Source organism: Drosophila persimilis, unplaced genomic scaffold, assembly GCF_003286085.1.
Source record: "Drosophila persimilis strain 14011-0111.01,24,50 unplaced genomic scaffold, DperRS2 tig00000579-arrow-pilon, whole genome shotgun sequence".
NCBI classification, from domain to species: Eukaryota; Metazoa; Arthropoda; class Insecta; order Diptera; family Drosophilidae; genus Drosophila; species Drosophila persimilis.
In genome coordinates, this window is record NW_020825322.1 from 1506377 (window position 1) to 1521415 (window position 15039).

Sequence of the window (15039 nt, forward strand, 5' to 3'; positions counted from 1 at the left end):
GCACGAGGAAGAGGGTGGGTGAGAGAGAGCAAGAGCGAGAGTGAGAATGAGTAAGAGGAAGCGCGTGGAAGGCGCTGTTTCTTCTGGCTATAATAATGATCCGATCCAAGCCAGATTCGACAATCATTTTCTATGATTCTATAGTTTTTACGGGCATACTTTTAGGGGAATGCATTTCGCGTACGCAACCTGTGGAACCGAACCCCAGCGCCCCAAAAATCAAATCAAGCGTATCCAAGCATTTTAATCAAAAGCAAATATTTTATTAAACTCTGAATTGGAGCAAAAAAAAAAAACGTGGAGAGCTGCAGAAAGACAAGGCAAAACGTAGACAGAAATTGTGGAGTGTGGAGGACAGAGTGCGAGAGAGATGGAGGTGGAGGTGGAGAGAGGGAGAGGAAAGGGATAGGGTAGGTGGTCAGAAATCTAGTTACATTTATATGCAAGACTCCCCAGAATGGTGCTCCACTGGCCTACATTCGGAGACCCCATTTGGCCGACCTCAGCATATTGATTGGGTGCGGTTCGCGTTGAGTTTGGGTTTGGGTTTGGGCTTTCGGTTTTGGGTGTCTTTTCAGTAGCCCTCATCGTGGTTGCAGCTGCAAAGAGAAGAAAAAACAAAGGGGAAAGTGAATGAAAAAGAAACGCCAACATCATTTTCAATTTATTACATATGTATATTCATTTTTGTTTGCTTGGTGGGGGGTGGTGGTGGTGGTGGGGTTTTCTTCTTATGGAACTATGTAAATTAGATGTAAGCTAAAGATCACGTTGGGACTCTGGGGGGCTAGAACCAGGCTCGCAGGTACTCGGAAATGGGTGGCACATTGTAGGTGTCGATACTGTAGCCGTTCTGGACATGACTGTTGTAGCCATAGGTCTTGGCGGGCGTCGTGGAGTAGTCGGCATGGAGGGTATGGTCCGGCTCAGTGGCCGAGTCGAAGCCCCAGCCGCCGAGGCGGCCGTCAATGAGCTTCTTGAGGAAGTCCGTTGTTTGCCTCTTCTGGTGGGGCTCGGGATAGTGCGTGCTCGACTCCAGATAGTGCGGATGCGGGTAGACAATCTCTGAGATGAGTCTGTCCAGCTGAGAGTCGGACACATGCTGTACGGGATAGCCACCGCCGCTGCCCAGCAGAGCAGATGTATAGCCGCGCCGCGTCACCGACTCCAAGTCGCCGGCAAACTGCAGCGGCGTGGAGCCCTGCTCCAGCGGATCGGGCACGGAGGTCGTCGACAGCAGACTGCGAAGCTGCGAATCATCCACATACTTGTAGTCGTCCAGTGGCAGACCCAATGGCGATGGGATCTGCAGTGGATAGTAGCCCAAAGCGGCTCGCTTGGCGGGTATGGTATTCTGCTGTTCTGTCGTCACTGGCAGCTCTGTTTGATCTTCCGTCGGATCGAACTCTTTGCCAGCCTCTTCGGTGGCTGGAGGGAGAGGCTGAGGAGGAGGAGGCCCGACTGCTGTAATGGCGCCACAGCCCATATGACACTGGCCCGGCTGGAAATTTGGATTCAGCGTCTCCGGCATGAACTGTATGATCTCGGGGGCCGTCAAGTCAATCTGGGCACGTTCCCGCTCCAGCAGATCGAATTCTCCTTTGATATCACGCTTGGCCAGCCGCCTACCCAATCCCAACCAGCCAGCCGGTGACTTCTTGGTCTTGCGCTTCGTCTTTGGGGATGGTTCATGCGACTCTGCTGGCATCAGGCCAAAGAGTTTCAGCTTCTGCTGCTGCTGCTGCTGCTGGGCGGCCAAATCCTTGTGATAGAGCTTCACGTAGCGTGGGGGTCGCTCTTGGAGCTGTTGCTGGCGCATTAGACGCCTGCGGATCAATGAGCCGGGCGTGCGCAGGTCACGACGACGACGTATGGCATTGGGGGACCTTGGGCCTGGGTCTGGGCCTGGGCCTGGGCCTGGGGCTACATACCTTGGTTTGGGGCTGGAGCAGCTCGAGCAACTGCAGCTGGATGTATGCTTGGCGGCACAATCTGCAAAGGGTAATCATGGTTAACAATGGCAGGGTATGGGTTGATCTCCCACTCACCTCCTTTGTTGACCGTCACCCGATCGACTTTGGCATACAGCTTGGATTCGGGATACTTGGGCGGTGGCGGTGTCCTGGGCTGTTCGACGGTGAAATCGAAGCTATAGCTGATCTTCGCCTTGGTCTGGACGGGTTTTTCCACACGATAGCCATAATCGCTGGCCCCATACTTCTTGGGCTTGGGCGGATTGGGCACATTCAGCTGATAGCCCAGCTGGGTGGGACAGGCACAGCCCTCGCCCGTGTAGACGACCTCCACAGGAGCCGACTGGACCAGGCCTAGTACCACAACCAGGCCCAGAAGGGTTATCAATTGGCGCATAATTCGTGCGTTTGGATCTGTGTGCGGAATCCGGATCGATGTGTGCTTTCGTGTCTGCCGTTGGGGCTACTACTAGCCGCAGCTTCAATTGTCGCATTCTTTATATGGAACCGTTGCATCCACCGATGCAATGTCTCACGCAGCCGCCGGCCACTGACCACGTCGCTGGGGCTTGAGGTTGGGGCACTGTGTGCCCCAACGAGCAGCTCGTTGAACTTGAACTTCGGCAAGGTTTTCTCTATATGCTCTCCCCTCTGTGTTGTGGTTGTTTTTGGGTTTCGCTGACCTTTTCAAATTTCAAAATTTGCATTTGCTTTCGCATTGGGTCATGTTTTCCATCAAAAGACATGTTCCCAGCTTTCGCTGGTTTTTTCAGTGTCTTTCAGCGTTTAAATTGGCTAAATCCAAATGTTGTGCCAAATTAATTTTCTCATTTGACTTGTGGCGCGCGTTGATGCTGCCACACATTCCAAGGATGCCATGCCACACAAATACAGTGCTGGGAAGGGGGGGAAGGAGATGCTGCAGTGAAGATGCTTCCTTATGCTTATGCCCTCTGCCTCTGCCTCTGCCTCTACCTCTGCTTTGGGATCGCAACGTTTCAATTGTGTGTATTTTCTTATGGCATTACCTCTGCTCTGCTCTCTCGCTTGCCCTGACTGCATTCGTTTTCGTTCGGCTTCCGCCATCGGTGGCTCTCTCTGCCTGCCACCTGCAGGGGAAGTTCCTCGTGTGGTTCTGCGCCTCGGCTAACGCTGACTGAATTTACTTCGATTCCCCTCTGCTCTGCGTTTGCTCTGTTTTCACCCTGTCTCTGCTGCTCTGCCCTGCTAAATGCTTTCAATCAATTGCTTGTTGTGGCTAATCAACAGCATGCATCTCACTCACGCTCAACAACACCAAATTAGCTCTGACCGCCCTCTACCTCACGATCCACTCCACTCTCCGATCGCATTCTCTCTCACTCTCTCAGTAATGCAATAGGAAAATGATAAGATGCAGCCAAGTAACTGTATCGCAAGCACGCAAGAAAGATGAGTCAATTCATGCACAGCCTATTGGAAGGAATCATCAGGAATTTACAGTTTATTCAGTTCATTCGAGAAGTCGGAGCAATACGGAAGTAAATAAAATTCAATATTTTAAATTACAGAAGTGCAAACACCTTTTTTTTAAGTTTTTAAAAGTGTTTGTTTAAAGTGTTAATGGAAAGCTAACGTCAAGCATTAACGTGCAGAAATTAATTGACCTATGAAAATTCTTAGTATTCTTTTGGTGTCATATTTTTAGAATTTCTTGTCAATCTGATTTCGTTCAATAAAAACAAATTCTCTTTATTTGTACAGGGCTTGGCTCGTCTAGACGGTTTTTTGGGATATTTCCCATGGATATATGTAGATATCCTCGTTAGACGCGTCTCCCTTCTTGGCTAGAAGAGTCTCTGCTGGAGCTGTCTTCACTGGGTTTGGCTTTTTGTGTGCCTCGTCGTCCGAAGCACTAACCTCACTGCTGGAAATATCCTCCGAAGAACGATCCTCAATGGAGATTAAGATCACTGCTTAAGGCCATGAAGCTGTGTGCGTGTGGTACGCCTACGTTTGTGGAAGTAAACAAGGAGGTCGGATGCCAGTTTTTTCAGTCGGTTCGAAATGTCCGGAGGTAAGTCGAATTCTAAATTAAATCCTAGTATAAAAAAAGCTTCAAAAGAAACAAATTCTCTTTAGTTTTAAAGATTCTCAACTGGTGGGGGCCGGCCCATCATCGTTGGCCTTCCCACAAAGGCAAACAATCTGCTAAGAAAGTGCAATTTTTCTCCATTGAAATCGGATCGTTCGTCGGAGATAATTTCCAGTATTGAGACTAGTACTTAGAGGACGAAGCCCGCCAAAAAGTCAGTCCAGATGGCAGACTCTCATCTCTCGCCACCCCTCGGGCGATGAAACCAAAGGGCTCCAGCAAGGACTACGACAATCGATAAGGAAGAGCCTGTCAACAAGCCACAACTCTGAAGACATCAGAAGAGAGATACATAGGTTCTGACCTAACGAACCAGTGGCTGCTTAAATCTAGCATATGAATGCCTGGCAGTGAGAGAACTTGAATGAAATAAATGTAGATTAATGTATAGCCACGTTTGTGTTTGTTTTTTGCATAAATAGTGAGAAGTCAATATATTTAAACTCTAAGCCAGACAGACAAACATCCATCCATTCATTCCTTAGCATAAATAGTAGATATTTACAATCGGAAGGATGAGCAGGATATGCCTAATAGCAGCTACCAGCATCTGGCTCCTGGCGATTCGCATTGCGGTAGGAGGTTATGCGTCCCGGCTTGAATCCACAATCAACGGAAACCTTGCCGGCCACCTTGCCGTAGCCATCGCTGGAGGCGCTCTTGGAGGCGTAGCTGCTGGAGCCGTAGCTGCTGGAGCCATAGCTGCTAGAGCCATAGCTCGAGCGGGAACTGGATATTTTCTTGAATTTGGGGTTCTTAAATTGCTCGGTTATGTAGCCCAGCTGCTTGTAGGTCAACTGGGGGGCCGGCTCATCATCGGACTGCTGTTGTTCCTCCTCCTCGATGTACTCCTCTTCCTCCTCCTGTTTGGCAACATAGTTGGGCTTCTTCAGAGTGATGACCTCGCTCTTCAGCTTGAAGAGATTCTCCTCGGGCACATTGGAGAACTGTACCTTTTGAACACCATCCACAGGCTTCTGTGCAAAGCCAAAGGCCAGCTTAGCCTCGGGCACATTGATGGCCTTGCCGGCCTGGGCGGCCAGGCTCACACTGATGGGATCTGCGGCCGGACTGTTATCTTCCGCCTTCTCGGCCGCATAGGCAATGCTGTGAAAGTTACAGGTGGTTAGCACATGGAACTGACGGTATCGTAATGGTAATGGGGATGGATCCACTTACTTGCCATAGCTGGAACTGGAGCTGGAGCCACTGCTGTAGCTATCGTCGCTCTGCTGGCATCCGCAGGTGGGCTTGCATGGTGTCGTCTGTGTGTAAATGATCGAGAGTTTCGGGGTATCGTTATAAGGTATCGAATTTGGTTTCTATCATTTTCAGATTGTTGATGCTTAGAAGCACGTACGGAGCGATAATGATGACGGGCGAAGAGCATAATGATGGTGAAGTTTACGGTGACAAGGCATAGTTGAGGCTCTGGCTAGTATTGCAACCCACGACTCACTGGCGGCTCTCTGATAAAGAGCTCGACGCGGAAATACTATATACTGCAGCTGAGGATGATGATGTTCTCGATGATGATGGATGCGCGCATTGATTAAAATTAGTTACTGGTCCCGGATCTATTGTGCTAGGGCTAATTCTAGGACTTAAGCTATTATGAGTGGTTAGTCATGTTGGTTAGATTTGATACTGGTAGCCGGATGGACGCCTCTTGTAGCAATCGATATGCTCCAGACGTTGCAGACGCTCGGCCAGACGGCGAGCCGCCAGTGTTTTGGCCTCGAGTGCACCCTCGAGCATACGGCGACCCAAGAGATTGTTGAAGGCATGCACATATTGAAAGAGATCACGTACTTTTCCGCAGGTCTTGGGCAGTTGGGCGGGTTCGATCAGCTGCTTGCTGCACCAGCAATTGTCACCGATCGGCGAGAGGTTCACATCGCTGGGCTCATAGTAGCGGGGCTTCGGACGCACAATTGTCGGTCCTTGGCAGCTTTGGCAATAGTCGGAACCCTTTTCCGAGCACACACAGGCAGCCAGCAGCTGTAAAACCAATAGAAATTTTTAATTAAACACATTTATCTTTCATTAAGTAAACACACGCGAAATTTGTAAACAGTGTTCGCTAACGTCAAAAGAGCTTTCTTCAATCCGTCACATTAGTCGTCGCACTTTCACACGCACAATTATTGCCGGTCCCGTTCAAATGAGATGCTCTTGCTCGCTCTTTCCTTCGATATGCTTACCGCTTGAGTGCAGTGCATCGCCAGCAGCAATGAGAGAAACAGTTTACAGGCTTGCATTCTGGTCTGCTTTGGGGCTTGGCTTTGGTTTGGTTTTCTTATCGGTCGCGTGCCGCTCGGTGCTCGTTAAAAGTTTGAACTGCTAATGGAGTGGTCCACACGTTTTATATACCCCAGAAGACTGTGAAGCGCTGCTTGGGGTCTCGTCATTGCAGTTGCTCTCAGAACATTAGTTTTTGTTGTTGTTGCCGTGTTTCTCTCGATTCGGGCTAAAAGAAATCTTGGCCATTCATGGTTAAGGTTCAGTGCAGCATCACACTCGGCAGCATCCAGCTCAGCGCTTTCTCGATTGAACTTGACTGGCCCACACCAGGGTCAGGTTCAGGTTCAGGTGCGGGCGGCGCTGTCTGCTGATGCTGCAGCGACGCGACCGCCACCGCCACCGCCGCTGCTCGAAGCCAGTAGGTACGTGCTCTCCGGAATTGGGCAGCGCCCAACCTGATATTGATAAAAACAAAACTACCATAAAGAGACAAATCTGTTGAATTCCATAGAATTTCATATCGCCCCGCCACCCCGTCGTCGGCGACAAAATTAACAATGAAGTTGCGACAAAGTCGAAATGTTATAGGAATTGTATTGCGATTAGGCTGTAGCTGCGTGTTCCCAATCCACAAATTGGGTCAGCGTCATCTCGCGGATTGACCCCCGGGAGCAGACGAGACGCCAAAGAAGCGGAATCAGGCCGTTAACCTAATTTCTGGATTTTGTTGTTTTCGGGCTCGGCTCTAATCAAAACAACAATACACAAAAATACGCCTATCGATGGGAGATTGCAGTCGCAGTTCCTTTTCATCGATAACATTGAGTGAGTGTGTGGGTGTGGGCGTGTGCATATCGAAGTAATCTTGTGCACATTCTTCCATTAAAATCCATTACATGACACATCCGACTAAACACGTCTTTGGCGGTATCATTGTGCATGTGCATTAACTGATGTAACAAGTAATTATGACCGAATACCCGTGTTTTAGCAATTGATTAAATCATTATATTTTTCTATTATGCAATCGAAGTTCGATGACTGAAAGCGATAACGTAAGTAACGGCGCGTGCATATGTGACGTATATATGTGCGGTAAGTAATTATTCTGAAAGAAGAGTTCATCTCCCACTCAGGTTTATCTCTTTCTAGATCAGATCAGATGCTTGTACGGTCTTCCGACCGAGTTGAGACGAAGTCGCCAGTAGGCAAGCGATCAGCAATTGAATTCATGCAAAGAAGGATGCCAAAGGTCAAAACTCTGCTGGTTATTGGGCAATTACAGGTTAATGGCTCGGCAACACGCCGTGGCTGGAGCCCGGACACAGAAGATCGTCTGTCTGTCTGTCTTATCAGATGTTTTCGTATATAAGCGCTGAGCTGACGTACTCACGAGCTCAGAGCAACGCGAATCACCGCTAGAAGAGACCCGGGTTTTCCATTTACACAGATCTTCAAGTATATATTTAAACGAGTATATACCCAAGTAATTCACTGAATGCGAAGCTTATCTTGCCCGAACAGAGTCCAGTTGTTAGAGCCGAGAATTGCTTTCCGTTCAGTACAGTTGTACAGCCGCAAGTAATCGCCAGTAAAAAAGTCGGTGCTCTTCTTCCACACGAAGTCCGGGAAATCCTGCTCATCCAGTCCTCATCCAGCTTAAAATGGCAGCAAAAAGAATGGATTTAAATAAGCGCACCTTTCTGGTGCTGAGTGGCAGCTCGAATCCTTTGGGTCAGACACTGGCTCTGCAGCTATGCAGTCGCTTGGCACCCGGATCTGTTGCCCTTATCCTGGACGATGATCAGGAGAAACTTGCTTCTTTGGAGCAGCTTCTCAGGGAGCTGCTGAAGCCGGATATAGTCCAGCTGAGGACGGGCAAGCTGGATGAGCACCATTCGAATGGAGTAGAGCTGATGGAGCAGGCCTTGAAGCAAGCGGAACCGTCTACCGTCTTCGAGCGTTCCATTATCGTGCACAACGAGGGAGTGGCCGCCACCGAAGTGCTGATGGAGCCACAGTTGTCGCAGGATTGGGCCGCCTACGTCCAGCAGCAGTTGTATGCCCCGGTGGCCCTGAATCAGCGCTGGCTTCACTGCAAACAACTGACTGACGTGGAGAAGCTGGCAATCAACGTGACCTCGTCGCTGCTTGTGCGTCCGTTGATCCACAGCGGTCTACTCTGCTCCTGCAAGCGTGCCAGGGACATGTACTTCCGTGCCATGGCTTCCGAGGAGGCACGTCACAATGTCCATGTGCTTAGCTATGCCCCTGGCTTGCTTGACTCCCATCAGACCCAGTACGATGTCAACGGCAATATGATTAACCCCGAATCTCTGGTAACGTCGTCCCAGATGCTGCAAATGCCACGCGCCCAGCCGCTGCAGGCCACCCTTAAGCTGATCAATATTCTAGAGAAGATCTCCTTTGTTTCCGGCCACGATGTCGACTACTACGACACATTCGTTTTATGAGTAGAAACCTGGCGGTGGGCTGTGTTCCTGCTGGACTCGGTTCTAACCATGGTCAACGACTTGGAAGCTGTTTTTGATTTAATTGTTTGGGAAATGAATAAACTTTGGCTGCTGACCCCGGTACTGGAGGTGGAGAAGAGCGAGGCACACGAAAAGGAAACTGAAAAACAAAACAAACACGATTTTTATTTGGCTTTCCGGGAAAGAAATCGGTGGGAAATCTGTGCTCTTTGCAGGAATGGTTGAAGACATCGATATGTAAGAGATAATCATGATCCGTATGAACTGCAGAGAGGATTGTAATAGGAAGAAACTCAAAGAAGTTCAACGAACTTTAGTAGATCTATACAGAGTCGCTATAGCATTCATAAAGTGGGTCCGTAAGTCAGTATTCGGGGGAAAACTCCGTAAAAGATTAGCTATATTATATGTATATTTCAGTTCCCACAGAATGAAGATCCCCAGGAAAGAACCGCCTGTTCCGTAGATGAATCAGCGCTTATTGCTACATATAGGATTAAATATGTACATATTTATATTTATGCCTATCGTCAGTTATTTAAAATCCACTTCCAGACAGTACCAGTCGGAATCACCGATAAGCGAACAAAATTATATATAGAGAGGGGGCACTAGGGCAGTCACGAGAGTAGTAGACTGTTGCCGGGTCCTCCATCAATCTGATAAGAACCGAATCATATGGGACTCGCGTCTTGTGGGATGGGATGGGATCTGAAAATTCGGAATACTTTTTCGCAAGAGTTCTATGTCTTATGTTTGTCTATACAAATCATTGCCAATATATTGGCAGCTCAATCTCGGGAGCTGTATTTTAAGTTCCTTTCTGTAGCATTGGATTAATGTATAAGTACATATTTTGTAGGTTTTTTTTCACAGCGCATACCAATTATGGTTTGCCATAAAAGTGATCCCTGTCGCTAAATATACATACATATGTAGGGACAAAAATACCCTAGGGCATCTAAGCGCCTTAGTGGTGATTTTTACAAACATACACACACACACATACCTAGGAGGAATTTTGTGTTATAGAACACTCTAACTCTAACAAAGAATTAATGGACCAGATCTTGGGAAAATGGCTCAGAAAGTTAATCCAGATCAGATCCCTTGTTGGACGCTTCAAGGCATACTTTGGGGGCTAAGAAAATACAAATTAAATTGATCAATTAGAAGTCTAAAGCATGTACAATTACATTGCAAGCTTTTTCTGCTTATCCATGGGGAAGGAAGCTTTTACTTTTAGTTTTTTTTTCCCTTAATTTAATCGATTGACCTTGACTTTGAAATCGAATACGGCCTTGGCATGAATTTGTGGATGCGAATTTATGTTGCAGATTTTTAGAACTTAATGATTTTTTAGGGGGGATTCAATTGGCCAATTAATCGACCATTAAGTAGGCACAGCGATAACCTTTCCGTTTAAAGCAAAGCTTAGAGCAAAAGCACCTTCGTACCGGGCAATGTGTGCGAGGGAGAGGGTTAACACGAGAGCTTTAGTCAGCTGTGCGATAGCTGTCAGAAAAAACGTCGGCTAACTGTTGCCTGCCAGAGATTGAAAAATTAGAAAGTCTCAGCATGGATCTGAAGCAGAAAACATATCTCCTGGTGACTGGAGCATCGCGTGGCATTGGCCGCGAATTCGCCCAACAGCTGTCGCAACGCATTCAATCTGTGGGTTCGCTGGTTGTGCTGATGGGACGCAGCCAGCCGCTGCTCGAGGAGACAAAGGCCAACATTTTGAAGGAAAGTCCAGATCTGTCTGTTCGCACGTTCGCTTTGGAGTTGAGCACAGCCAGGGCCGAAGATTTTGGCGGTATCATATTCGAATCCCTCAACCATGCAAAGGCGTATCCGCGCCACTTCCAGCGCGCTGTTATCATCCACAATGCGGGCACAGTCGGCGACACTTCCAAGCGTGCTCGGGAGATTGGTGACACGGTGTATCTGCAGCAGTATTACCACACCAATGTGTTCTCCGCCATTGCCCTCAACTGCCAGTTCATGCGCATCTTTGGTGACGTCCCCAAGCTGGTGGTCAACCTAAGCACCCTGGCGGCCATAGCCCCAATCTCATCGATGGCCTACTATTGCACTGTGAAGGCTGCCAGGGAGATGTATTTCCGTGTGCTGGCCACCGAGGAGTCAGCACCGGGCACTCTGGTGCTCAACTATGCGCCCGGAATGATTGACACCCAGATGACAGTTCAGGTGCAGCGCGAGGCTCACGATCCCGCGGTGGTGGCCATGTTCCGGGAGCAGCGTGAGGCCAAAACAATGCTGACACCGCCTCAGACAACGGAGCGATTCATCCAGGTGCTGGAGGCACAACGGTTCAAGTCCGGCGACCATGTCGACTACAAAGATCACGATGCGGCCTAGATTAGAAGGCAAATATTACAACATTTTGTATGTTTATTGGATAGTTGTATTAAAATTTAAACGCAAAAAATGAATTGACTATGTGTTAAAGGATATCCGGGTTCGACAGTTTGCTAAAAGAAATCCGCCGCTGCACTGCGAGGCTTTATGGGGATCTTGAGAAGGTCGTCTGTTATTGTGGAGCCCGTGTCGATGACGGTGTTCCTGGATGGTGTTGTGATTCGTCTTGGCTTCCCCAGCGGTGTTGTGCTCTTCACCAGACCGGGCGTGATCTTTCTCTTCCTGGCCGCACCCGGCGTTGGAGTGTGTGATAGGCTGGGTGTGCAGCGCAAGCCTAGCTTGGCGGTGGCCAGATGCTGGGCAGCCGGTGACATGCTGGCCAAGCGCTCCATGTTGGTACGGATCAGCGGGGAGCCGATGTTGCGTCGGGCAGTGTCGAAAGCAACTTGTTTTTGGTTGCGCATCTTCTCGCTGACTCTTTCGGCCAAAGCAATGGCTATGTTCTCGCGCCGGGAGTTCTCGTTGATACGGAACGAGGGTCCCTGGGTGGGACGCAGCGGAGTGTCACCTCCATCCAGGCGGAAGGGCGTGCCATCGATCTCGCCCCAGGTCATGATCGGGGAGAAGGCCACACCCGGATGTGGCGAGGGAGAGCGTAGTAGCTCGAAGCCGCGTATGCGTGGTGTGGCTGTGGGATCGTTTTCTCCAACCGCTGGGTCTGTAGCCTTTTTATTTTCCACCTCCTGATGTTTGTTGTTCAAGCTATCTGGAAGTCTGGTGGCCTCGTGCTTGATGCTCATTCGGCGTTCTGCTGCCTGCACACGCTCCTCCTCGGTCAACTCAACCCCGTCAGGCACATACATGACCGAGTTCATGTTTGTGTACTTCCAAGTCTCGATCTTCCTCAGCGGATCGGGCTCCTCGAACTGCTTCTCGATGCTGGGCAACATAAGGGCGCGCTTCAGCTGATCCGCGGACAGCTGTTCGTGGTTGTACAGCAGGGCATACTTCTGGCGCAGTTTCTCCTCGGCTGTCTCAATGATTTCCTGGAAGCTCTGGTTGTCCTCGCTCGTGTAGCTCTGCAGGAAGGCGTCCAGCGACATCTTGGAGGGTAACGAATCGCCTTCGGTAGAGCTGCGAGCGCTGCTGCTGGTGGTGGAGCACGGTGTGTCAGCACGCTGGAGAGGAGTGTTGCTGCGACTTCCTTGGCTTACAGGCGTCTCAAAGGTGGCCGGGGACATGGCTAACGCAAGGGACAAACAGATGAGTTATATATGGAAACTTCTTTAACCGGCTACTCACCATTGTTGTTACGGTTGTTACGTCTACCGTTCCTGCAGCCCATCCTTGGAATCCTGCCCAGGCTGTAGCGCGCCCGTATCTCTGCCATTTGCAAAAAGTCACGACGCGCCTCAGCCTCAAGGTAATCATTCTGGGCCCGCAACTTCTCCAGGTCGGGAAAGAAGTCACGCTGTATGATCTTGGACATCTCTTCAATGTACTGCTCTTCGGTGAGAATTTTTGGTTTGTTTTTGCGTCGCACGAGATCTGTGGGCTTCTTGAAATCTGCCAGAGCAGTGTTCTGGGCCTTGACCATCTCCATGGCCAGGCTGCCGGGGGTGCCAGGTGTACGTGGCGTCTCAGACATTGTCCTTTAATCCTTTTTACCGCCTGGAAACAATGTTTTTTCCGAAAAATATTTGCTTTGAAATTTTATTAGACAACTATCGACGGACTTATCGAACAAATATACCGTCTGACCCTCAGGAATATACCGAAACATACCGTCTCATTTAAAAAATATACCGTAAATATACTGACGAATTCAAGTTATATTTTACATATTCCTCGTTTTCGATCTTCCGTGGAATATTCTCAGCTATATAGCACATTTAGCCATGCCCACATAATTTTGTACGATTCATAAATAATTTTCTTCTTAACTGTCTTATTCTAAATACTTGCTTTTATTGGATTTTGCGTAAAAAAAGGTTTTAGTGAAAATGGTCAAACAAAAAAAACCTTTTAGCGAAATAGGTCAAAACAAAAAAGCGAAAGAGGATAGTCGTTCATATTGTTCAATTTTTATATTCTCTTGAATAATTCTGGCTAACTAAAACCCTTAGTTCGGCCCAAATAATTTTAGGCCGTTGATGAATACATTTTCTTCAAGATTGGCTAGTTTTTAGTTCTTGCTTTTATTGTATTTTGGCTAAAACAAGGCTTAAACAAAATAGTTCAACAAAAAAACAGTCGCAATGTTGCTGGTATTTGAAGACATGATGCGTGTATAGGCCTTTGTATACCCTATTTTGTTTATTTAAAATGAAGATAGTCTTTGAGCGAAACAAATCAGTGACAGGTCGTCATCATCAAACAGAGAGTTTTTTCCAACTAATCTCTCTGAGAGTTTGTTCGGCTGCATCAATGGCTTGACAAATATATTATCTAAATCCAAATCATCGTCATCGAATGGTAAGGATTTAAGCTTTTGTTCTGGTTGCTTTGGCTCGGGCGAAAAGGAGCTTAGGACTTTGTCAACGGTTTCGCAGGCTTTTTGGAAAGATTTTGACTCGGCTTGGCACTCAAAGACGACGGCCCGTCATAAAATATGGGACTAGACAGATGGAATGGTTCTCAACGGTGGACTGTAACAGTTTTGGGCTTGGGCAGAGTTGATACAATCTCATGGATCTGCTTGGCTGATATGCAAAGCTGTCGGAAGGTGGAATAGGATATTTTTAGTCTAATAATTTGGGCAGATATCGTGTCTTTCCAATCACCTTGTTGATGGCACAGTGAAAGCCGCTTGCAGCAGTCGGCCTCATCGTGGACATTTTCACAGTTGTCACAGGTGGTAGCATCGCAGATCAGAGCCTTGTCGAAGCACTCGCCGGATTGGCAGCTGAACTGATCCACCCGGCATGTGGGTCATTCCAATTCATCCGACTTTTCCGGGCAGTCATTTTGGCCGTCACAGCGCCAGGAGGCGGGTGCGCAGTCCTTATTCATGTCACCATTCTCCGTCACTGGGGACGTGCACGTGAAATCTGGCCCAAAGGCCGGACACACGCCGTAGCTCTCCTTGTCCTCCAGCAGCATCAGATGCTTGGGGCACGAGCAGACATCGTGAGTACTGCGTGCCACACCCTCCCCTCTGGCTATGCAGTTGTGGAAACAATTTGGACGACTGTGCCGCACTTCCGCTTCTTCGACGCTCTTCGTTGACAGTGATCCGCTTCAGTCCGGTCTTGTCGTCCAGCCAGTACACAAATCTCCCCAAGGCGGCAATGTTGCGAGGCTTTTCCGAGTCCCCGGTATCGTTGACGCCTATGGATTCACCCAGGAAGCTAAAAGAGGCAACGTTTTAGGAACACAATTGTGCGGATGGTCACGTTAATGCTGTTGGAGTAGGAGCAGGTCCAGAAGAGCAGCCGCCCAATGATGTCGATTGCAATGTCGAACGGCTGTCCGGAGTTGGCCAAGAGGCTCACCTTTGTGCCATTTGCCAGAGAACGCTTGATGCTGTGACTCCTGCCTTCGATCTGGAAAAACAAAAAGGGTTAGGGATATTAGGGACACCGCGCTCAGCTTCTGCTAATCCTTCTTACCCAGTAAATGTAATGCGAGATCGGATCATAGTCCACAGTAGTTCTTGCAGGAGACCCCGTCCTTGGCCAGCTGGTAGTGCCCCTGTTCTTCTTCTTGTCTTTTCAGTTGTTTTTCAATGAAATTCGTCTTCTGGGGGGCTGAGGCAGGGCGGAGTAGTGGGCCACAACAGCGCCAAAGTCCACGGGAAAATCTGCCCCAC

General features: G+C 48.7%; 6 protein-coding genes and 1 long non-coding RNA gene across 9 annotated transcripts; 3 read left to right on the top strand and 4 right to left on the bottom strand.

Moving 5' to 3' along the window:
- Window positions 1–276: 276 nt before the first annotated feature.
- On the bottom strand, window positions 277–2450 carry LOC6598176. 2 transcript variants are annotated; one of them, XM_026990443.1, is made up of 3 exons: window positions 2049–2446; window positions 1932–1992; window positions 277–599 (listed from the first exon to the last, which is right to left on the bottom strand). In XM_026990443.1, the coding sequence occupies exons 1-3, from the start codon at window positions 2368–2370 to the stop codon at window positions 575–577; spliced, it is 408 nt and encodes a 135-aa protein (XP_026846244.1). In that variant the 5' UTR covers window positions 2371–2446; the 3' UTR covers window positions 277–574. The 2 variants fall into 2 exon arrangements, with proteins under 2 accessions (XP_026846244.1, XP_026846243.1); XM_026990442.1 differs by lacking the exon at window positions 277–599 and having other exon boundaries at window positions 655–1992; window positions 2049–2450.
- A 1028-nt stretch (window positions 2451–3478) lies between these two features.
- On the top strand, window positions 3479–4495 carry LOC113566136. The gene is made up of 3 exons (XR_003408957.1): window positions 3479–3493; window positions 3717–4029; window positions 4095–4495. It is a non-coding gene; the product is annotated as an uncharacterized LOC113566136 (long non-coding RNA).
- An 82-nt stretch (window positions 4496–4577) lies between these two features.
- Window positions 4578–6753, bottom strand: LOC6598175. Of its 2 annotated transcripts, XM_002023313.2 has the most exons (4): window positions 6312–6753; window positions 5920–6108; window positions 5287–5372; window positions 4578–5214 (listed from the first exon to the last, which is right to left on the bottom strand). In XM_002023313.2, the coding sequence occupies exons 1-4, from the start codon at window positions 6366–6368 to the stop codon at window positions 4638–4640; spliced, it is 909 nt and encodes a 302-aa protein (XP_002023349.1). In that variant the 5' UTR covers window positions 6369–6753; the 3' UTR covers window positions 4578–4637. The 2 variants fall into 2 exon arrangements, with proteins under 2 accessions (XP_002023349.1, XP_026846251.1); XM_026990450.1 differs by lacking the exons at window positions 5920–6108; window positions 6312–6753 and adding an exon at window positions 5468–5893.
- A 1058-nt stretch (window positions 6754–7811) lies between these two features.
- Window positions 7812–9002, top strand: LOC6598174 (sepiapterin reductase). Its single transcript, XM_002023312.2, has one exon. It carries the CDS (start codon window positions 8016–8018, stop codon window positions 8823–8825), a length of 810 nt encoding a protein of 269 aa, XP_002023348.1. The 5' UTR covers window positions 7812–8015; the 3' UTR covers window positions 8826–9002.
- A 1372-nt stretch (window positions 9003–10374) lies between these two features.
- Window positions 10375–11302, top strand: LOC6598173 (sepiapterin reductase). Its single transcript, XM_002023311.2, has one exon. It carries the CDS (start codon window positions 10425–10427, stop codon window positions 11226–11228), a length of 804 nt encoding a protein of 267 aa, XP_002023347.1. The 5' UTR covers window positions 10375–10424; the 3' UTR covers window positions 11229–11302.
- On the bottom strand, window positions 11244–12935 carry LOC6598221 (splicing factor ESS-2 homolog). The gene is made up of 2 exons (XM_002023310.2): window positions 12531–12935; window positions 11244–12471 (listed from the first exon to the last, which is right to left on the bottom strand). The coding sequence occupies exons 1-2, from the start codon at window positions 12874–12876 to the stop codon at window positions 11342–11344; spliced, it is 1476 nt and encodes a 491-aa protein (XP_002023346.1). The 5' UTR covers window positions 12877–12935; the 3' UTR covers window positions 11244–11341.
- A 569-nt stretch (window positions 12936–13504) lies between these two features.
- On the bottom strand, window positions 13505–15024 carry LOC6598220. Its single transcript, XM_026990407.1, has 4 exons — window positions 14840–15024; window positions 14723–14773; window positions 14012–14578; window positions 13505–13943 (listed from the first exon to the last, which is right to left on the bottom strand). Exons 1-3 carry the CDS (start codon window positions 14866–14868, stop codon window positions 14242–14244), a joined length of 417 nt encoding a protein of 138 aa, XP_026846208.1. The 5' UTR covers window positions 14869–15024; the 3' UTR covers window positions 13505–13943; window positions 14012–14241.
- Window positions 15025–15039: the final 15 nt, after the last annotated feature.

Excerpts from the sequence above, each read along its gene's own strand:
- LOC6598221 (XM_002023310.2), bottom strand. The coding sequence starts at position 12,876 with ATGTCTGAGACGCCACGTACACCTGGCACCCCCGGCAGCCTGGCCATG. Across the intron at positions 12,472-12,530 it reads TAACAACCGTAACAACAATG|CCATGTCCCCGGCCACCTTT; the intron begins GTGAGTAGCCGG and ends CCCTTGCGTTAG.
- LOC6598220 (XM_026990407.1), bottom strand. The coding sequence starts at position 14,868 with ATGATCCGATCTCGCATTACATTTACTGG. Across the intron at positions 14,774-14,839 it reads TCTCGCATTACATTTACTGG|ATCGAAGGCAGGAGTCACAG; the intron begins GTAAGAAGGATT and ends TTGTTTTTCCAG. Across the intron at positions 14,579-14,722 it reads CTCTGGCAAATGGCACAAAG|CTTCCTGGGTGAATCCATAG; the intron begins GTGAGCCTCTTG and ends TGCCTCTTTTAG.
- LOC6598175 (XM_002023313.2), bottom strand. The coding sequence starts at position 6,368 with ATGCAAGCCTGTAAACTGTTTCTCTCATTGCTGCTGGCGATGCACTGC. Across the intron at positions 6,109-6,311 it reads CGATGCACTGCACTCAAGCG|CTGCTGGCTGCCTGTGTGTG; the intron begins GTAAGCATATCG and ends TTGGTTTTACAG. Across the intron at positions 5,215-5,286 it reads TCCAGTTCCAGCTATGGCAA|CATTGCCTATGCGGCCGAGA; the intron begins GTAAGTGGATCC and ends TAACTTTCACAG.
- LOC6598174 (XM_002023312.2), top strand. The coding sequence starts at position 8,016 with ATGGCAGCAAAAAGAATGGATTTAAATAAGCGCACCTTTCTGGTGCTG.
- LOC6598173 (XM_002023311.2), top strand. The coding sequence starts at position 10,425 with ATGGATCTGAAGCAGAAAACATATCTCCTGGTGACTGGAGCATCGCGT.
- LOC6598176 (XM_026990442.1), bottom strand. The coding sequence starts at position 2,370 with ATGCGCCAATTGATAACCCTTCTGGGCCTGGTTGTGGTACTAGGCCTG. Across the intron at positions 1,993-2,048 it reads GGTGACGGTCAACAAAGGAG|ATTGTGCCGCCAAGCATACA; the intron begins GTGAGTGGGAGA and ends TACCCTTTGCAG.